Here is a 23,226-nt window from a genome sequence, read left to right on the forward strand (position 1 = left end):
GACTGTCTAGTTTTGGAGTGACAGGAGCTGGGGATATGCATTGACTGTAGACTGCCACATTATTATTATTAATTGGGTTTTATTGAGCGCAGACTACCCGGAGGCCTCGTAGCGCTGGAGCACATGGTGTTTGAGGTGTGCCTGGCCTTTCCCGGATGACTCAGAGCTGTGCTGAATGGGGCTTAGCTGCATTTAGAGTAGTGGGAGGAGTTTCCTTGAACCTGAATAGGGCCTGTTTCCATTGCAAAATGCTTTTTCCACTACCAGTGGTCATACTGCACTAGTGAGGACAGACTTGCTGGGACTGGGCTCAGAGGACTTTGCACAAAGAGGACAGAGACAAAATGGGGTTTAAGTAGTAAACCTTACACCCCAGAACTTTAGATTACTTCTGGACTCAAGAGGAACCTTTGCCAAGAGAAGAGCTGGAGAGCTGTGAGGAGGAGTGCTGCCCCCTTGCTGCATGGTGTGGGAGAGGGCGGTTGGCCGCTTCTGCCAGGGAAAAGACAAAGACTGGAACTTTGCTGTGAACCTGCTTGAAGACAAATTGCCAAGGGCCTGTGTGTGCTGGTCTCCTGTTCTGAAGTCTCAGGGACACAAAGACGTAACCCCCAGCTCCCATGAACTCTAATACTGAGAGTTCTGACCTGTTGGAGGTACCTATTACAGTGTTGAGCCTCTGCAGGATGTTCCTTCTGTTGGGAGCTGGAAGAAACCTAAGAGAAACAAGAAAACAAGAAAAGCTGTCTCCGTCTCCATCATCGGCAGCGCCTGCATCCTGTTATTGCTGCACAGATAACCACTGAGGGTGACTCCACAAACTCACTGACTTCACATCGCATCACCAGAACTGGCGCCTCACCGCCAACGCAACCAACTTCTCTTGTCCTGGATTTAACATGTTGTCTCCTCACTGACCGGGGCAGCCAGGGAGCTGGCCTCGACCTCAGCACCGACGCCTCATCTCCATAATGCCATGCATTGTCATAGGCTTCGTTATCCAAAGGTACTGTGTCTTGGGTCCACTTGACTCTGTGCCCGATACCCGCACCTCACAGTAGGCACCTTACTTTGGATATATTGCTGTCACGAAGTTGTTATAGCCCCAGGTGATGCTATTTGTTTTCTACAAGCTTTATTTTTGCGATAACTGCTCTAAAGTAATATCTTATTACCTGTTGGATTTATTGCTGTCACGAAGTCGTAATAGCCCCAAGTGGAGCCATTTGTTTTCTACAAGCTTTATTTTTGATATAACTGTTCTAAAGTAAGATCTTATTACCTGTATGTTGGATTTTTGTTGTTTTGGTCTTGTTGAGTTCAAATAAAGATACTTAGTTTTTCTAAACCGGTGTGGTATCCATTTGTGGTTCTATCACTGTATTACTGTGTGTTTTGAGTGAAAATACTTTACACATTGCATTTGGGATAAGCCTGTCTGCTCATGTCAAGCTTCCTAGGGGGTGAGAAGGGGTTATGTAACATGTATATCCCCCTTATCCTCACTAGAAGCAAGGGTCCATCTTTTGATAAAGGTATCACCTCTGCCAACTAGAGACCCCCATTTCTAACACACATTGTTCCTCAGAGGCTAACACAGTAGAAAGTTTTCACAGAGTAAATAAGATTGTAGGATTCCTCATTCAGCGGTCTGAGTCCACACAGCTCAACCCTTTGGGCAAAATATTTAGGGGGGCCATGCTATGACGGCACAGGTTTGCTTCCTTCTTACCTGCATCTCACATTGTAACATTGTTCCAGAATAGCACAACCCGCTTAGCTTAACCTTTACAATTCAAAACCACAGTTCTTCAGGGAAGGTTCTTCGATTTGGTTCAGGTCTTTCTGTGGTCAGCTCCCCCTTTTGGATCCACAGATTGGCTGATTCAAGCACAGAGAAAATTGAAAAAGGTGGTTTGCCAGCAGACCCAAGTCTAAATAGTCCCATGGTCTCAGTTAAAGCATTCCAGTACTTGGCATCCTGTTCGACCAGAATGGCTTGTGGTTCCAGGCAATCTAACCTAGAAAATTATTGTTCAAGAAAGCTACAGCTGCCTTCGCTAACTTCTCAATGCAACTGAGCAAAAAACGCCTTTAGAACCTATTAATATATACAAAGCTAAGTGTGTAACTATGGCGATGTATGGTGCTGGGGTATATGGCTATTATGATAGCCATCCCCTACAACTGGTGGATAATGCCTTTTTAAGATTTGCCTCAGCTGTTCTGGGTGGCTATTCCCCTTATGTATGCCACACTGAGCTGAAGTTACCTTATATGGGGAACATCCATTACGACGCGGTCTTTACACTGCACTACCATTACAACGCTGCTTTTACAATGCAAGTCGGTACCACGACTTGCGCTGGAGGGCGCTCTAGGCTAAGGAATAGTAGATTTACTATTCCAACACCTTCCCTACTGTACGTAGGCTGGAGTTGGAATAGTAAATTATACTAATCCGAAATCCAGCACCCTACAGAGCAATTCGTGGTAACGACTTGCGTTGTAAAACCAGCGTTGTAATTGTAGTGCAATGTAAAGACCGCGTAGTAACGTCCTACATCCCCTTATATATCAGACCTAATTGAAGTCCAGCCAATCTTTTTATGCCACAAAATCTGGTCTTTGGATAAAACCACCCTTAATTGGGATAATATAAGAGATTGTCATAAATTACAATTGGCACTCAGCATATCCTGGATAAAGCTTATTACAGACTTCATGAGTGACCTAGGCCACCCGGAATATTATGAACAGCTGGAATCCATGGAACACATTTGTAGTAAGGACCTTAAAGAGCGTGTATGACGCTACTGGAGACTTTGACTATCCTCGGAAATATCAAAGTCGACTGTATGTAATAATCAAAGGTTATTGACTATCTATGGTGTACAACCTTTCCTACAATCCATGAAAGGCATGTACGATAGATTTCTTTCAACTCATTTTAGGTTAATTTATTTTTATTTATTTATTTCACTTATAAAGCGCACTATCACCTCGAGAGGCATCCTGGCGCTAGCAGACTCGAAGAAGAAAGGAGAACAGCTATTCGAGTTAAGCATATTCCATCGCCTAACAAGCTTACCAGTAATTAATGATTGGTCAAGCATGCTTTGTAATTACCCATGTGACAGTGTGTCACAGCAGACAATTCACATATTGCATTTTGTAAATTTTATGATAACCAAATAAAGCCCTGGAGTTTACCGATTTTAAGGAGCCTTGGTTTTAGGCAATGTCACCCAGCATTTTTATTCCTTCAGATGCTAGCTGATAATTACAGGATGCAGTCCATGGTAATGTTTTTAAAGAAGGTGATTAGATATAGAAAGGCCATAAATGTGTGACTTTCGAATAATGTAAATATGATTGTATTTTATGACACTTTTTAGCAGTAGGGATTCTTGTTAAAGGTTTTAATTTTTAAAGAAGATTGTTACATTTCCAATTAATTTGTATATGATTTTTAGCTTTTGAACAGCAATCGTACTTTATATATATATTCTACTTTTAAGATTTCCTTTGATGAAATCAAATAAAGCATATTGAATTGAATTATGACACAAGATACCCCACTTCTGCAGCAAGTACACAAGGTACCATATTCAAGCTGAGGAAAGGAGTAACATTCCCCAAAGTTCCATTGTCAAAGAGATAAAGATCCTATTGCAGCAGGCAGAGAAACATCTTTCATTTCGCCAGCTAGTTCTGAAGTGTCAGTGAGCCATCTATCGAGGGTTCCCAAATACCCCCTCTCCCATCTGTATTCCAGAGTGATGCAGTTCCTTTGTGTGGTGGCACCAACAGCCTCACTGTGTACTTTGTTCATAAAAATTAATGAAGGCTCTGTACAACTTCTGAAGTTGGGGTGCTCGCCCTTACCTCCCAGCTCCACCTCATACCATCCAATTAATACCACCTCACTTCGAAGGAATTCAATGCCTTCCTGATAACATTCTCACAGGAATACATGTTGGCTATGGTGGACGATGAGTCTGTGTTGGGACGGGTAATGTCCCTACCATGGAGACCCCTAAAGTGAGTGCCCATTTGCTGGTGAATCTGGTATCCTGACTTTCACTTTGGCCTGTCATGTATGCAAGGGTAGAGAGGGTACAGTGAATTATGAAAAGAAAGAACATCCTGCATCCCAAATTGGAGTGTATAGTATTGTACAGTATTTCTTTCCAGCACTGGGCTGGATAGGGAGTTTCTGTGTATGTCGATTCGTTGTTAGGTTCTGTGTTCTTGCCCCACACTTCCTCCCTGAGAAGCCTGTGGGTGCTCACTCTCATAACCCCAAATGTCAAGAGCATCACAGATTGTACTTGGCCCAGGTTGCAGAACCATAGTAGGACAACCCGAGAATGGTGGCAAATGACTTCAACCATGACAGTTGGTGCCCAGTAGCCCCTCTGCACTGTGCCACATCTAACAGGGTATGACAATCTGCCGGAACCTCTTCTCGTCCCAACAGCCTAACAGGTCATTTGCCCATTTCCCATCCTAGCTTTTGTGAGGTCATTTCTTGAGGTGAAAAAGATGCCTTTCCAAAAACACAGTCCAAAATCATGTTAAGTAAAACTAATCATGTGACAGAGCTGTGAAGGAGGTGACAGAGGCCCTAGCCAAAGTATGCATACCAGTAGTCCATTACAGATTTGCACTGTCCCATGTCTCAAAGTCCCAAAACTAAAGGAAGTAGGCCACGTCTCATTGCGGTTTTGAGTGTGGCCAGATAATTACATTAAGGTTATAGGTTTCAGGTAGATATCAAGTACCAAACCTAAGTTTCAAAGAATCGTGAAGTTCATTATTATTTTAAAAGATATTAGTTTGCTCAAGCAACCAGAATGCTGAACAGCATTGAAATACATGCTTTATTTCATAACTGATGGGGGGGGGGGGGGGTGAAATGATTCTTTACTCCAGTGACCACAAGCCGTCCCAAGATGCAGAGGAGTGTGATGTGAATTTATAAACTGATTTACACAGATTCAGTTGTTCACAACTTTGACGTACCTCGGAGGCAGATTAGCCCCAGAAATCCAGGACAGGGAACTGCACTAAAGAGACAAAGGAATATCGTGCTTACAAATTATAGAGATTTAGGTCTTGCATTTGGTCTTGTATTGTATTCCCAAGGCTACAGCGCAGGTAAAAAATTAAAAAGACAAATTAAAGAGTAAGTAAGAAAATGGTTTATGGTTGATTCCTTGAAATCTTTACAGTTCAACCGTCTTTCATAATGACATATGTCAAGTAAGAAAGTTAATTAAACATAATTGTGCTAAACCTGATAGCATGTATGCAAGTTAAAACATTTAGCAAAGTTAGGGACCTGGATACAGAAGTTAAAAACATTATTAGAATCCAAACTTCTGTCATTGTGTTTTAACTAATTGTGAACAGAGACTCTTATAGCACTTTCCCCAAACCAGCAAGAGATAATATTTTTACATAATCTGGCAATTCATTTACAGGCTTTTATCCCTTTGTTTCAACTTCACTGTGCTTGTGCTGCAAGTGTGAAATCTATTTTATTTAATATATCTTAAAAGCGGCTTAACTACTGCCTTCCCTTCTTATTGGGCAGTCTGCTTGTCAATTTACTTTTACTCCTTTCTATTGGTTGTATGCGTTCTTTTCCTGTTGCTCCTTGTGTATTTTTCTCCTATCAGTACTCATTTTCACCCACCACTTATATCTTTGATAGGTGGAACTTCTTTAATTTGCTTGCTGCACAGCGTTCATTGTTTAACTTCCCTGGCAGAACGCATTTAAAGCATTCTTTCAAATAGCATGCTTTCTTTCATTCAGCATTATCTTTGCTTTGTTGGTCGACTACACCCATTTAAAGCATGCTTTCACACACTTTTATTATTTGCTTTCTTGGAGGACGTTTTCTGTTTGAGCATACTCCTTTCAACTAATGTTTGCCCACTTTGTTTTTAAGCTGAGTCCTTGTAATAATGTTTGTATGGCGGAACGCATTTAAAGCATGCATTTTTTTGAGCAACAATTTCTTGTATCTAATGATAACCTCTCAGCATGCATTGTGAACGTTTTTGAGAGCTGTATAATGTATTTATTTTTGGGGCACACTGACTTTTTTTTAACTAATGTAAGCTTATTTATTGAACACATTATAAGAAATATATTTGAGGAAGCGTTTTGTATTTACTTTTTCTATTTCATCACGTTGTCCTAGCTCATCACATTTATTTCAATAAACCTGATGTCTGCTATGTGGATTTGACACAAATTCGTCTTCAAACACACACCGCCATCTATTCAAAGTCTCAGACAGAAATGTACTGTAGGTGCCACTTTAACATATGTTAATCTACAGTACTTGACACTTTTTGACTTGACACTTTTTTTAGTCCAGTCTCTGTCGACACGTTTTTTGCTTTTACAAAAGATGATAACATCTCTTCACAGGGAAGAGACAACCACAATGTAATACTTCCAATTCCAATATAAGTACAAGTTAGATGTGCAGGACATCTAACGTGGGCTCCAATTGGAATTCTGTAGCTCATATTATCAAGCCCATTATCGCTGCTTTATTGGCAGTTTCCTGCCACTAAAACGGCAATAATTTTAACTAGCTTCTTGCTAATATGTCACTTTGTTTTCTCTTTACTATTAACTTATAAATTTCTGGAAATAAACAAAGCTCCTAAACATTATTGCCTTTAAATTTTTTGGGGACAATCTGCTTCTTAGCGCAACTGCACATATTGCACAACAACAACTCGCCTACTTCCCTGATTTTCCAGTATATTATTTAACAAAATCAATCAACTTCAACTCTAATAACAAATAAAAAACAAAATAGTTTTAACAAATAATTTAAAAGTGCTTTCACATTTTTTTGGGGCCCACCACTGTTCAACTACTCTCCCGCCTCGCAGCACCAAAAGCCTACATATGGCTCTTTTGCTCACACAACATGGAAATATATCTGCTACTTCTACATTACACAGATCATCTTTGCCGCAAGATCACAATCTGTACCCACAAACAAATTGCAAATAGTAAATTTCAGGGTGAATACGCTGCCCAACAATATTTTAGCTTTAAGATTATTTATTTTACCTACATATACCCATCACCTACTGGGTTCCTCTCAACTCACAAATCAAGCCTGGTGGCTAGCAGCAAGCTGACTCTTTAACTAATGTGTCTGCCTACACGCATTTAAAACCTACTTTTCTTTGTCCACTAATTGATCTTTTTTTAGCTTTCTCTGATCACTTTATTTTCTTTGTCCAATAATGTATTTTCTTTGGCTTTCTCGAACGAATTAATTTTTGTGGGGTAATTTGTGGGGTATTTGTGGGGTATTTCTGGAGCGCGACGTTCGCTCCGGAGGGAGCATCTTGGCGCTAGGGAACCTGAGTGAACCAGTCCAAGGAAAATTAGATGGAAGCTTTGGCGTGGTCGTCCGGGAGATTAAAGATCCAGGTCTTTAGCAGTTTTCGGAAAGGTTTTTCATGGGTTTGTTGTCTGAGGGTTTTGGGTAGTTTGTTCCAAGCTTTAGTTGCAAGGAAACTGAGGGTCTTCTCACCCTTCGTTTTCAGATTGTATTTGGGGAGGAAAATGAGGTTGTCATTGGTTGAGCGAAGGTGACGGCTGGGCAGGTAGTGGGGGAAGCGCCTGGTGAGGTATTTAGGGCCTGTCTTGTTGTAGGCACGAAAAGCTGTAATTAGGATCTTGAAGAGAATCCTTTTGTGAAGGGGGAGCCAGTGAAGAGAACGAAGCGCTGCGGAAATAGAGGATCTGCGGGGAAGGCCCAGTACAAGACGGGCGGCTGTGTGTAATACGCTCTGCAGTTTTTGGATGGTTTTCTTTTTGACTCCTGCGAGCAAGCCGTTGCAGTAGTCCAGCCGCGAGATTATGAGTGCTACTGTCACCGTCTTCCTGGCATCGATGGGGAGAAAGTCAAAGAACTTTCTCAGGGATCTGATCGTACCGAAGCATTTGCCTGCGACGGTTCTGGCATGCTGATCGAAGGAGAGATCGGAGTCAAAGGTGACGCCGAGATTCCTGGCCGACGAAACTGTCTGCGGGGGGGCGACAGAATTGTCCGGCCACCAAAGTGCTGGGCAAAAGGAGATATTAGTGCCGATCGGGAGGATCTCCGTTTTGCTCGAATTGCATTTCAAGTGGTTGTTGTCCATCCATCGAAAAACTTCAGTCAGGCAGTGTTTTAGGTTAAGTTCTGCTTTGGTAGATAGTTTGTCCAGTGGCACAATGAGCTGTGTGTCATCTGCATACGAGGTGACAGGTATGCCGAATGATTCTATTAGATTAAGGAGGGGAATGAGGTACACGTTAAAGAGGAGGGGGCTCAGGATAGAGCCCTGCGGGACACCTGAGGAGACGAGTTTGTCTTTGGAGTGAAATGGGCCCAAGGAGACGGTTTGGGAGCGGTCGGAGAGGAAAGACGAAATCCAGGATAGGGCAGAGTCAGAGATGCCGATGTCCCTGAGTCTGTTGATAAGGATGGTGTGGGAGACGGTATCGAAAGCCGCCGTAAGGTCGAGAAGAATGAGGATGGAATTTTTTCTCTGGTCCTGCAGGGTTTTTATAGTGTCAGACAGCTCAATGAGAGCGGTTTCTGTTGAGTGCTTGGGGCGGAATCCGGATTGTTGGGGATGGAGAAGGTTGTTTTCATCTAAGTAGTGTTTCAGTTCATTGTGGACTAGATGTTCCGTGATTTTTCCCAAGGCCGGGAGTAGCGAGATTGGGCGGAGGTTGGCAAGATCCGTCGGGGGTTTATTCGCCTTCTTCATGAGGGGTTTGACGATTCCTTTTTTCCAGCGGCTGGGTACTGTGCCTGAGTTAAGCGAGGAGTTGATTAGGTAGTTGATGATCGGGTTAACCTCGTCGATTAGTTGGTGAAGTATCTTCGGGGGACAGGGATCGGACGGGGCGCCCGATTTGCAGGCCAAGATGGCTTTTTTCGACTGCTCAAGAGTGACGGAGGAGAAGCGACTTAGCGTACAGCTTAGGGGGACCAGTGGGGGGGACACTGGGAGAGTGGCCGGGGGGGGAAAGTTGATCTGGATTGAGGCAATTTTTTCTTCGAAGTAGTCAGAAATTTGGTCGCAGAATTTCTGAGAGGGGGGGATTTCAGGCAAGAGTGCCTTGGGTTGCGTGAATGATTTGACTATCGCAAACAGCGCCTTTTGTTTTTGGCCTGCGTTTTTTATGGCGTTGACGTAGTAGTTTTTTTTTGCCAGTTTGATTTCTGAAAGGTAGTTTTTTCTTGTTGCGATGTAAGAGGTGCGGTTAGTAGCCTCGTAGGTTTTCCGCCAATTTTAATAATGTATCATTCTTTTTCAGCTGAATACATTGAACTGATGTTCACTTGGTTTCTTTTGAAGCTGACTACTTTTCACTAATATTCACATGGCTGCACACTTTCAAAGTGTGCTTTTGTTTGAGGATCAATATATTTTATGTAATCTTATCCTTTCAGTATGCATTGACCTGATCTCCCCAGTTTATAATAAAACTAGTAACAACACAATATAGTACCGTCTTAAAAAAACAAGTCCTAACACTTCAACAGACTTTCAAAAACTTACACCTACAAGCAACTCATTATGAATCACATAGGCAAAACCTAATGCATTTATAAATGCTTTTTCAAGATTGTCAGCTCTACCAGGAAGTAAGTTCATACACCTCAGTCTTGTGCTTTGCATTGTTTCAAGAGGAAGAGGTGAACAAGCGTCTCAGGTGCAAGGCACGAATGCATGTGTAAGTAATTTGCTCCAGAGCTGAATCTAGACTTCAGGCCAAACCTACTGTTAATTGCAATGTCTCTTTTTTTCCATTTATATCATGCGTCAAACAAGCATACATTTAAGATTGTTCACATTGTTCACTCCATCATTACACTAGGCTCATCCATTCTTTTTTTATATGATACACTGCTGAGCACAAATGTAGCCATTGAAATATTGTCTTGTACATCGACTACCCAATATTATTAGTATTATATTACTATTGTGAAACTGAGTCCCATTGAGTGATTATCCCATATACTTGTATTATGCATAGTGTTTCTTCAGAATGAGTGAAAAAAGCTTTTCCCTTCTAATAGACAAGCCTCACTCGGATATATAGCCCATTGATCACCTAGTCACAAGAGAGTACAGGTCTAGATATAGCTGGGGTTCACAATTTAAAGCACTAGTTTCATTAAGTCATTCTACAAGTATACAAACTGTAGTAAATTCTTCAGATAAAGCAGTTATTTAGATATTCATAACAAATATAGTTCACAACTGAGCAAAATCAGTTTAATTGTTTTCTACATAACAGTTAGTTTATAGACCACTTTATGCATGCACATATAACAGACATTTTTCAGTTTTCATCCTTTACCTTTTATGCATTTTGTTTCTTCATTTCTATCAATCAGAAGGAATCTCGGACTTTCAGGAAACCAGGGAAGGATCAGCAGCTGGGCGATTGCTGGAACACTACTTGTGCACACTAAGATGGGCCAGTACATTTCCGCACCTAGGAGCTCTCTTATGAAAAAAAAATGAAGAATGGAGAATTAAAAATACCAAGAATAAAATTACACCAAGAACCAACACCATTTATATTAGGAAATAATGTGTAAGGGAGTGTCTTTTCTTGTGATAGTCAACCAGACAAAAACTGTAAAACAGCTGTTTTATTGATTCAAGGTACAGCTCTCATCAATGGTGAACACACTCTTCACCAGGAGCACAGAGGGTCCACCTCCATATCTTGGGGGCGATTCACAAAAATGAACTTACATGTGAGTAAATATAGAAGTGTATGCTTATTCTTACAAATTTTGGATAACTTAACTACGTTTGGCTATTCACCATTTACAAGTGTAAAGTTATTCAAAAGTGGTGACTTACCCCACCACTTGAATTAGGAAATAGAGTCAGTAAAAATGTCAAATATGGCCAAAACGTTACTACTAGCAGAAACTATACTACCGTATTTGAAATTCTGCACACTTGCCTGTGACCTATACAATTGGGGAGATCTCCCTATGGTAAAGTATGGGGAATTAATAAAAGTTAAATTAAAATTAGTACATTTATTTTAACATTATTTCCAACAGGGTTTTATTTTAAGTCCATACCTCCATTATGTTCTATGGGAGCATGTGGCAGTGTGAATGGCTATGAGTGGTGCCGGGCTTACTACAGATCCAATATGGAGCACATTCACGATTGTTTTGGGTCCTATTTGGTTGTAGTAACTAAAGAAGTGCAGTTTGTAAATAAGGGGCTTACTCTTTTGTGAGTGTGTGCTTGTCCCCCCGTAAAGCCCTCACTTAACCCCTCTTTAGTCCTCATAAAACCCCATTAGTTGTAAATATTCCTAAATTCCCCCCCACTTCACTCTGTCCCTCACACATTGCAGAGATCACCACACCTAAATGATAGATGTGAAGGCATAGACCTCTGTATATAGGTTTGGGAATAGCATTCTGTAGTATGTTTGTAGAACTTCTGTAGTCTTACAAAACATACTTGCAGATGAATAAGCCCCACTGTGTCAGACTCTTCAACTGTCTACCCTTCTATTCACACTTAACTCTTTCTTACACCTCGCTTCATAAATCATTAGATATGCACTCAGACAAGCCACATTTTATGTATCCATTCACTCCAAGAAGCGGGGTGACAACATTGCCAGACACCCAGATGAAGACACTAAACAGCTTCCTCGTTACGTAACAATGAACATTTTAAGATACACCACAAATCAGTCTTTCCCAACAATATACAGAACACACAGCCCTGAACGACCATAAGACTCACTGCATTGTTGCCTTCTTCTCATGTTGTAGGGATTGTAGAAGACGATGCAACTGGGAGTTCTGTATTCACTGTCAGAATTGAAATAATTTTATCTTGGTCTGGTAGTTAAACAATTATGTTACCCAGGCGTTCCCCGTTACCTGTGAGGGGGGCGCTGATGTTGATGACCAGTAGATGGGATGGTTGACTCCCTTTCGTTAGGACAGTGCCGCGGGACTACCTGGGGATGTGTGCTCTGCATGAGCGGGCATCTTGTCTGCAGTTTCTATGACAGCGCTTACTGCGTGATTGGCAGTATATACAGACTGTGTATCAAAGCATTTGTACGGTTCGCATGTCAACGTGCACGCTGCTTTCTCGTCCTTGATGTCGCTGCAGCAAGAACAAGGCATGGTGGGGTGGTTGTTAGGAGATGGTGATGCTTTTGGGAGCATCATACTGAATTCTCTAGCAACTATATAAGCAGGATGTTCCTGATCGCAGTAGGTTTATTCTGATTCAAATATGGATACGGGAGGCAAAGCTACAGAAAAGGCCCACAGTGTGGAGGAGCCTGGGGATCCTGACTCAGCTTCTTCTTTGGCTGTTATACAGCAGATGATCCAAGCAGCTGTGGCTGCTGCTTTTCATGAGAGGGAGCCTATCCCTCCAATTAAGAAGCTTCATTTGGAGACTGTGTGCTCTGCAGACCTCGATACTGATGAGGATGCTGAACTTAAGGGGGTATATGTGAAAGGCCCAGAGTTCAAAGTAGTTCTGCAGAATATTCGGCAAAGCTTGGATGGTTTTCCTGAATTGGTATTGCTGGAGGAGAGTGAGGATTTCTTCTCACAATACACGTTTCAAGAGCCTGAATTCCTGCTACTCCATTTATCTCCTAAGAATGTAATGGAGAATGAATGGAAGGATGTTGACAAACATGCCTTCCTAGATTCTTGCCAAGAGATATGTTAGACCTGGCATCCTTGGCATGGTCTTCCCTGACTTTTGCCTCTACCTCCTATATTTTTGATGCTATGCTGGATTTTGTTTTTGCTGGTTTAGATGCTTTGGGCACTTTGCCACTGCTGATCAGTGTCAAAGTGCAAGTACTCCCTGTATAACATTGTTGGTCATTGGTTATCGATGATTGGCATATTTGTCTAACCAGTAGCTCCCTAGTAAAGTGCACTAAGTGTGCCGGGCTGATAAAGTCAAATGCTACTAGTGGACCTGCAGCACTAATTGTGCCACCCACATAAGTAGCCCCAAAGATATGTCTTAGGCCTGCCACTGCAGTGCCTACACGCAGTTGCTAACTGCCATATTGACCTGACAAGTGTACCCACTTGCCAGGCCATACCTCTCCCTTTCTGTGCGCATAGGACACCCCCATAGCAGGCCCAAGGTACCCCCCTGGGCAGGGTGCAGTGTATGTGAAAGGCAGGACATGTACTGATGTATGTACCATGTCCTGAAAGTGAAATACTGCCAATTTAGTTTTTCAGTATTGAGAAGCCATCTTGCCCAAAGGACAGAATGGTGAATGCTGTGTAACACGTTTACTTGCATATCTTCCCATAGGAGTGAGATAGGACATTGGAGTGTGGTATCCCTGAGCTCAGAATTTAATAACACATATTTTAGTACAGATGCTTTTTAAATTCTATCTTTGATAATAGCACTTTTAGAAAGTGGCTATTTTTTTGTACAACCTCTCTGTGTGCCTCTGCCTGTTTGTAGATTTACTGTCTGGTTTGAGAGTGACAGGGGCTGGGGTGGCTCCAGGAGTCTGGGTGAGCCAGTACTAGGCTGAATAGACCGAACTGCATTTAGAGTGGGGGGAGGAGTAGCCCCTTGGGCCTGAATAGGGCTATGCCTGCCTTCCACAATGCTGGCTCCACCTCCTGCGGTGCATCTGAAGACCCTGGCCCACCTTCACAAAGGAAGGAGTTGTGCACTTGCAGAGTGCACCCAGAACTGGTTTAAACTGGGTTCAGGGCCCCCAACACATAGAGAACAAAGAGTTTGGGGTATAAAAGCAAGAGCAGAAACCCATGTAAAATTAGGCTGCTTCATGATCAAGAGGAACCTCTGCCAATGAAGAACAGCTGAAGAAGACTAAGGAGACTGAGGAGAAGTACTGCCCCTGCTGTGTGCTTTGGGACTGGCCTGCAGTTTGCTGATTTAACTAAGGAGAGGACAAGGGACTTTGCTGTGTGCTGTGTCCCCCCTGCTTGCTAAGGACTTTGCTGAGTACTGTTTCCAGAAGTAAAGAGTCTCCAAGGGCCGAGGGGAGCTGGCCTCCTGTTATTGAAACGCAGGTTTACAAAAGTTTCCAAGGAAACTTACACTTTCTGAACAGTGCTTCACTTTTTGTAATGCCTCTGAAAATAGCTGTGTGTCCCAGGAAGCCGGAGTTGCCCTTCGTGAGACACGCAGTGCCTGTACGTCTTTTGCCCAGGATCACAGTTTCCAAACTGGGGATTTCACCGGCGCTGGCTCATGAACCCAAAAATGCATGCTGTGTCTTTCACTGCCGCCTGCCCGTGACCGGAAGAAAGTGATGTATGCCTGCAACTCACCACCTCCAGCCCGTGAGCCTGAAAGCTCTGTGTGCGTCACCGCCGACGGCCCGTGACTGGAGGGAAGCGCTGAGTGCCTGCATTACACCAGTGCCAGCCCAGGAGCCTCAGGAGCACTGTGCACTTCACTGCCATCGGCCCAAGTCTACCGACATCAGAGGGAGGCCGCGCTAGGTTTTGCGCCAGCACGGGGTGTTGCCCGGCAACGAGGGACTTGTCACAGAGAGGAGCCGGACTGAATTCCTGGGAGTGTAAGGCGTTGCCGAGCAACCCAACCACGTCTCGACGCCTGCCAGGAGGAACGAGAGAGACCACCTTTCTTCAGGTAAACACTCAGACCAGAGTCCAGGGAGCGGAAGTGTGTCACTGCCTGGGGCGGGTTGCAAGTCTGTGTGCGTCGGCTCTCTGACCTTGGCAGTGAGAGCCGGCCCGAGTGCTCGTAGTGGCCCGTACTTGTCCAAGAGGAGCGGCTGTACCGGGGTCTGTATCGAGACAGTGGTAGTTGTGATCAAGAGGAGTTGGGGCACATTTTGGAATGGAGTCAGCCACGCGTGGCATGAGGCCCGCATTAACCACCATGAACAGGTGCTGACAACCATTTATCTTTTGCCTAAGTAATCAACCTACTGAAGTCCGAATTCGCCAAACCTATTTTTGTTTACTTACAAAGAGACTTCTCAGAAACATTTCTAAGGAAAAATCACTTATGTATGTTGGAGTTATGTTGTTTTGGGCCTGCATAAATTAGATAAAGAGATATCTATTTTCATAATAACCTGTGTGGTGTCCATGTGTGCTGTTGCACTGTGTTACTGTGGGTGTTGGTGCAAACACTTTACACATTGCCTTGGGAATAAACCTGTCTGCTCATGCCAAGCTACCAAGGGGGTGAGCAGGGGTTATCTACAGTATGTTTCCCCCTTACCCTGACTAGACACAAGAGTCCCTTTTTGTCAAAGGTGCCTACCTCTGCCAACTAGAGACCCCTATTTCTAACAGTATCCATTTCAGGACTTTGTGGACAAATTCCCAGCTTCCATCAAGGTTCATTCTTTGATGGCGAGGTTAGCATCCCAAGGGGCAATTATTTCTGAAGGCGCCTGTTAGACCTGGCTTTTTCAGTGGGGTTATCCCCAGACTTTTTGCTTTTTGGCCTCCTGTTTTTTACCCTTTTTGGTTTTAGGACTCTGGGCACTCTACCACTGCTGATCAGTGCTAAACTGCATATGGTGTCTGTATAAATTGTTATTATGGATTGGTGTTTGCATGATTGGCTTGTTTGACTTACTACTAAGTCACTTGTACATTGTGCTGTGTGTGCCCAGGGCATGTAAGTTGAATGCTGCTAGTGGGCCTGCAGCACTGATTGTGCCACCCACACAAGAAGCCTTGCAAAAGGTTCTCAGGCCTGCCATTGCAGTGTCAGTGCGCAGTTTGGTACTGCCATGTCGACTTGGGAAATGCACCCATCTGCCAGGCTCTAATGTATGTTTGCAGTGTATGTGAAATGTAGGACATGTCCTGATGTGTGTAACATGTCCTGATAGTGAACTACAGCGAATTTAGCATTTTTACTATTGAAAGTCTATCTGTCCCATAGGATAGGAAGAGAGTGTAAGTAAGTAAGTAATTTTATTGTTTTAGGTTAATTAAAACCATTACAAAGGTACATTGATAGCTCATACCTTTGGATAAAAATTTTTTTTTTTTTTTAGAAAAATATATAATTTTTAAAACAAGAGGAAGAGAGTGTATTTATAACATCTTATAAGTATAACTTCCCTTGGGGACAAGATGGAGAAATAGAGTTGATTATGCCTGACTACAGAATATAAAAAGGCATCTTTGAGTAAAGATGATTGTTATATTGTGTGTTTGAAAAATCTTTTAGAAAGTAATTATTTTCTTGCTCAACCATCCTGTGTGCCTCTGCTGTTTTGTGGATTGAATGTCTGACTTTGGAGTGACAGGGGCTGGGGATGAGCATTCACTGTACACAGCCTCTGGGGGGTTGAGGTGTGTCCTGCCTTAGCTGGATACGTCAGGGCTGGGCTGAATAGACCTGGGCTGCATTTAAAGTAGGTGGAGCAGATTTCCTTTCACCTGAATGGGCCTGGTCTGTTTTACACAATGCTGTCTCCACCTCCTGCTGGGAAGCTGGAACAGAGAGGACTTTTTGCTGAGCACAGACACTCTCTGCCATAAGAGAAAAAAATAATTTTGACCATAAAAAGTGAGACCCAGACCCCAGTCTTTTAGAATACTTTGAGATCAAAAAGGAACCTCTGCCAAGGAGAAGAGCTGAGAGAAACTGACAGAGAAGTACGGCCCCTTTGCTGTGTGCTGTCTGGGATTGGTCTGCAGTGGCTGTTTCTGCCAAGGAGAGGGTAAAGACTTTGCAGTGTCTCTAACTTGAAGAAGATCTCCAAGGGCTTGAGATAGAGCTTCCCTCCTGTTCTGATGTCTCAGTGGCACAAAGACTTCTTCCCCTGTGTCGATCTGCAACTGGAACTGCTGTTTCAGCTGCCAGAGAGGAAAATTACAACACCGGCGAGCGATTCTGTAACCTGTACTGAAGTCGTGGGCACCGCTCATGTTGAGCATGATGCACCGTCCCAACTCTCGCCGTAGGCCTAATGCCTACTGAGGCTAAGCCGCATTGACTCTGAAGCAGTCACCGAGGCCACTGCCTGCACCAGAGCTGAGGACTCAGCTCACGACGCACCATCCCAACTGTCACTGCAGCCCTAACTTCACCGGCGCTGGTGCTTTATAGAGCCGATACTAGACGTGGGTGACTCCTGAACCCATCAACACCATACTCCCGTAAGGAACCTACGCCTTGCCGCCACCGTGATGTCACCTCCCCGGCACAAGTAAGGAACCAACGCCTCACCTCCCCAGCAACAGTAAAGAACAGAGGCCTCACATCCCCTGCATCACAGTAAGGAACCAAGGACTCACCACCCCTGTGCTGTGGTCATAAGGAACAAACGCATCACCTCCCCTGTGGTCCTAAGGAACCAATGCTGCCCGGTGCCAATAAAGCATCAGCTCCCGACGCCGTGCACTGTCTGTGCGAACACCTCACCTCCTCGATAACAGTAAGGGACCGAGGTCTCACCTCCCCTGGGGTCGTAAGAAACCGATGCATCATCCCCACTGTGGTCGTAAGGAACCGACGACTCCTAGTGTCAATGAAGCATCACCTCCCAGACGCCGTGCACCGTCTGTGCTTTCATTGTTTCCAAGGTACTGTCCTTTGGGGGTCCGTGCGACTCATTTGGTTCGGTGCCGTACTTTGTGGATGTCCATCGGTCACGACGTTTTGATAACTACAGGGGGAGGTATTGGTTGCTACAAACTTTCTTTTTTTAAATAACTTCTTTTTGAAGATATTTTGATTATTGTAGTGTGGATTTTTGTTGTTTTGGTCTTGTTTTCTTTAGATAAAGATTATCTATTTTTCTATACTGGTGTGGTGTCCATTTGTAGTGTTTTCACTGTATTCTTGTATGTTTGCCCAAATGCTTTACACACTACCTCTGAGATAAGCCTGTATGCTCGTTCCAAGCTACCAAGGGTGTGAGCAGGGGATATTTTAGAAGTGTACCCCCTTTACCCTGACTAGGAAGAAGGGTCCCTACTTGGACAAAGGTGCAAACCATTGCCAACTAGAGATCCTCATTTCTAACAGCGCCGCTTCTGTGGATACTGTTAATCAGAGGGTGGACGTAGTAGTTAAACTTATCTTTGCCTCATCTAATTTTCTATTAGGGCAGCTTTTTCTTCTTATGCCATTCTGTCGCTACTGAAAGACTTCCAATCCCTTGTTGAGTTGATGGATCAAGGTGTGGACATCACTCTTACCTAGCAATGATGGAACAGCAGGATAGGCTGTTGTCTGACATTTCTTTTGACTTGCTGGATGCGGCTGTGTCCACTGCAGGTTCTTCCATAGCAGCCAGATGCCAGTTATGGTTGAGGTCGTGGAAATCTGATGCTGCACAGAAAGCATTAATGATGAAGATGTATTTTTCTGCTGTAAAGGTGTATGGGCTTCCTATGGAGGATATGATTAGGAAGTCAGCTGAGAAATGTAGCTGTTGGCCTCTGAGAAGGTTGTGTGTCAAAAGAAAATTGCCAATAGAAGGGCTTTTGGAGCAGGCAGGCAGGCAGGGAAATCCCAACCAACCCTTTTGTGGAAGAGGGCAGGGCCTGGGTACCCATTCCACTGACAAATCCTGGTTCCAGCATGTGGCTGCCTCCTTTTAGCCCACCCCGAAACCCTGACTATATGACCGAGGTGATCACACATGTGGGAAGTCGGATGTATTTTTCTTCAGGTGACGGGATGGTAACAGACCAGTGGGTGCTTTTAGTGTTGAAAGAGGGGTTCCAATTTGATTTTGTGGATTCCCCACCAGTTCGATTTTGGGCTACTCTTTTTCCAGTGCCTGCGGTGAAAAGACAAACCTTACTAGATGGAATTCAGAAGCTCCTGGAAAATAGGGCTATTATTGCTGTGCCTCAATTATAAAGAGGAAGCAGAGTATATACTATTCTCTTTCTGGTGGAAAAACATTCTGACTATCTCAGGCCTGTGGTAGATCTGATATGGTTGAACCAGTTCATACCCCATGTGAAGTTCAAAATGCTGTCTCTTCAGAACTTTCTTCCTTTTATCAACCAGAGGGACTTTCTGGCATCGTTATTACAGGATACATAACTGCATGTGCCAGTGCATCAGACATTGCAGAAATGTCTCAGTTTTTGTATTCTAGATCAACAATATCAGTTCAAGGTATTACCATTTGGATCATGAGCTTTGCATAGGGTTTTACAAAAATGCTGACTCCTCTTATTGGTATCATGCATGGGAAGGGGATTAAGATGTTTCTGTATCTAAATGACGTGCTGATTTCTGTTTCCTCTTTCTCTAAGACAAACCAGCAGACCAACAAGGTCTGCACTGCCTTACAGGTTCATGGATTCTTGGTGAACCACAGAAAGCTGTGTCTAACCTCTTCGCAAGACCTGACTTTCCTTGGGGTACATTTCAGGTCATTGGTGGGGAAGGTCTTCCTGGCGAGCTCTGTCAGGATTATGATCAGGGTATTCCAGTGACCATTCAAGTGTGGGAGATTCTAAGCTGGTGGTTGAATTATACAAATCTGTCACAGGGGCACCTTTTTTCATGGGGTACTCATCAAAAGAATGACCACATATGCCAGCATGCAGGGTTGGAGTGCAGCTCTGGAGGATTTTTCAACTCAAGGGAAGTAGTCGAGGGTCCAGGCTGCTTGTTCTTCCAATTACTGGAAATTGAGTGCAATTCATTTGGTTCTCCTGGTGTTTGCCCCTAATTTGGCAAATCATCATGTGCAGGCCCAGATGGACAACAGGATGGTCATGGGAAATGTGGATCACTAGGGGGGTTGCAGGGTGCAATCCCTCAGCAGCCTGAGTCAGTATATTTGCAGTTGGGCCAAACAAGTGCTGTGGTCTCTGTGTGTGATTTACTTACCAAGGAAGGAGAATTGGGTGGCGGACAGGCTAATCCATGTGTTTTCTTCAGTGTGCTCATTGTTCTTGACAATGGATGTGTTCCTCCAGTTGCAGAAGAAGTTTGGGTTTATAAGGATAGTCTTGATTGAGAATATCAAGCTGCCATGCTTTTGCACGATTATTCCTTTCCAGGCAGCTCAGAGAGTGGATGTGATGGTGTTCGCATGGCTGGGGCAGGCTATTGTATATGTTTCCCCCAGTTCCATTGATTCCCCAAGTGTTGTGGAACATTCAGGATGGACAAGGCCTTTGTGATTCTGGAGGATCAAGGGTGGTGGAGGCGTCTGTGGTTTCCTCTCTTGTTACAATTGGCAGTTCTACTGTATTGGGAGATTCCTTGCCATCCATATCTGCTGACTGGTCCCCAGCTTCCAGTCACAATGTTGCACACAATGCACCTTCAGGTCTGGTTATGCAGAGGATGAGTCTGATAGCTAGAGGGTGTTTTACGGTGGTACCTGATTTGATACAACAATCTTGCCACACTTATACATTTTCTTCGCTCATGCCAGGAATTGGTCACATTTTGATACTTGGCATGTAAGGATGGATTTTGTTGCTAATGATGTAGAACCCATTAAAGTGCTGGATTCTGGGCTGATGGCTTTGAGTTGGGTTTGACCATTTCCGCTTTTCAGTCTCAATGGGCGGCTCTTGGAGCATTTCATTGTCCTCTCTTTAATCATATAGAGCCCCTTGTGTACAGGTTGTTGGATTCCTCATTGAAGAGGTCAAGGAATAAGGTGGCGGCGCCTACTTCAGATTTTTCTCTGGTTTAACGTGCCTTACAAGGGGTTCCATTTGAGCCTATTGGTTTGGCTGATTTAAAATTCCTTACCCATAAGATGGTGCTTTTGGTGGCCATCCTATCTGCAAGATGGATTGGTGAGTTTGGGTCCTTCTTGAGGTCTGAACCTTTTTTGCTGATCTTGGCTGATAAGGTGGTCTTGAGGGCTCACTCCACCTTTGTACCTAAGGTTGCCTTGTATTTTCACAGGTCAGAGGAGGTGGTGCTCCCTGTGTCTTTTTCCTGTTTTCTGAGTCTGAGAATAAGCACTGTTACATCTGTTAGCTGTGAAACAGACTTAGTTGGTTTACCTGACCGGGACAGAGATTTTTAGGAAGGTGGAGAGTCTCTTTGTGAATTTTGGGCTGTTGAGGAATGGGTTGAAACCCTCAAACTTTACACTTAGTCGGTGGATTAAGCAAATTATACTGATGGCTTATGAATCACAGGTCCAGGTGGTGCAGAACCGTATTCAGGGGAGATCTACTAGATCTGTGTCTGCTTCTTCTGCCGCATTTAAGAGGTGGTAACCTTCACACAATACTAAACACACGTGAGTCAAAATGGATGTCCCTTCTGGACTCCATTAAGAATGGCTTGAATGAGCAGGACAGCAGTATAGCACAATTGGCAGCACTTGGTTACATTTTCATTTTAAAATGTCTTTTGATCACCAATTATACTCGTTACACTCTCATGTTGGAGAAGTGCACGAGTTTGCTGTAATGATTTTGATGAAAAGTATAATATGTTTTTTTCGTCTACGACCTTTTATGATAAGAGTCGCACAGAACTTTGACATCTTACCAATGCATGATCCTGTGTCCACATAAATCTTAGGAACGGTATTATGGTAATGCCCTGCAGACTGGTTTTCAGCCTCCTGCGTGAGAGCTGCACCAGTAATTGGTTTCCTGATGAAATTTCATGCTATCCCAAATGAAGTGTTTTCTCAATATAATTGTAGAATTTCACCAGTATGCTTCTACTTAAGCATACTCTCCTGCAATCGCACAATAATTTATATTACATTCGATTCAGATGCCCGTTGTAGTAACCAGTAATCGGATCCCTCATGGAATTTTCATTGTTATCCCAAATGAAGACTGATCTTAATATAACTGTTGAATTTCACCAGTGTGCTTTTGCTTAAGCATACTCTCCTGCAATTTCGCAGTAATTTATATTACTTTCGATCTAGATGCCCGTTGTAGTAATTGTGAGTAGCTCTTCCATGTAACTACTCTGGAGCTTGACCTAGAACCGCCCCAAACTCCGCGTTGCAGACACTGCGGAGTTCGCGTTAGGACCAGAGCAGACGTTGCTGCCTGTTCCCTTCCCTGTAAGTAACCCGGTAGTCAGCTCTGACTTTTAAATTAAACACTTGGGTCCCGTTTTCTGGTAAACAACCCCTTTTTAATTTTCCGTAGGACTACTTACCAGACAGGCATTTCGAATTCAATCCCGGAGTTCGCGGTGGGACCAGAGCAGACGTCGCTGCCTGTCCCGTTCCCTGTAAGTAACCCTGAAGTCAGTTTTGACTTTTTCTAAATTAAATATTGTAGTCCCGCAATTTGGTAAACAATCCCTTTTAATTCACCTTAGGACTACTAAACAGGCAGGCGTAACAATTTCATTCCCCGCTCCGAGTAATGCAGACGACGCTGCCCGCTCGTCTCCAGTAAGTAATACTTTGGTCCGTTTTGGTCTTTCTCGATTTGAAATCCCGTACTTGAGTTAAAAAAAAAACCCCTTTCTCTATCGCAGGACTAAATATACATTTTAATCCCGCTTTGATCGGCACTTTTGAACTGCTCACCCTACGGTCTCCATACCACGGAGCTTTGCCCCATGTAAACGGTGCTTTTTCGTTCTTTGAGCTGTAAGTATAGTTTCACTTTCAGCCAGTACTGCTATTTGGGAGTTTCAATTGTCTTGCATATCTGGTAAACATTATTCATTCCTTTGATTTACCGCAGTATTTTAGTCGTAGAAGCAGACACGCTTGCCTCTTACATACTGTGCCTGACCCTTGGATCCCTTGAAGGTTCAATTGTCACCGACCTAGAGGTACAGTTCAATTTCCATGCGGCTGTGGTTTAATTTAAACTTTCCTGACTATCTCCTTTAATAAATATCCAAACGTGTCCTTTCGTTTGCTGACAACCACGTAGGGCTAACAGTGCTTTTGATTCTCAGATTAACTGCCTCCATCCCCATAGGATGCAAGTGTGGTTATATTAAGCGTTTAGATTCTTTTTGAATCTCATTGATTGTTTGTCTCCTCTCCAGCTGAGTTGTCTACCTTACTAGATTGACCACGACGTCCAGTGTGGCCTCCCTTTCCATGTACAGAGCCCGGCTGGGTCGTACTCCATGGTAATTATGTTATTAATTATAATGGTCTTTGTCTAAATGTTAGATAGGATGATTTTCTTCGTCCCTACAATGTACTATAGTTAAA

At 43.5% G+C, this 23,226-nt stretch overlaps 1 protein-coding gene across 2 annotated transcripts in view; it reads right to left on the reverse strand.

Annotated features, from left to right (window-relative positions):
- LOC147679581 (solute carrier family 2, facilitated glucose transporter member 11-like) overlaps positions 1-23,226 on the reverse strand; it is a 318,984-nt gene that overhangs the window by 88,817 nt on the left and 206,941 nt on the right. For both annotated transcript variants that reach the window (XM_086943164.1, XM_086943165.1), the window contains exon 6: positions 10,414-10,562. In XM_086943164.1, coding sequence (XP_086799290.1) covers positions 10,414-10,562 — 149 coding nt within the window. The remainder of the gene's footprint in view (positions 1-10,413; positions 10,563-23,226) is intronic.

Source organism: Lissotriton vulgaris, chromosome 11 (genome assembly GCF_964263255.1).
Source record: "Lissotriton vulgaris chromosome 11, aLisVul1.2, whole genome shotgun sequence".
NCBI lineage: Eukaryota > Metazoa > Chordata > Amphibia > Caudata > Salamandridae > Lissotriton > Lissotriton vulgaris.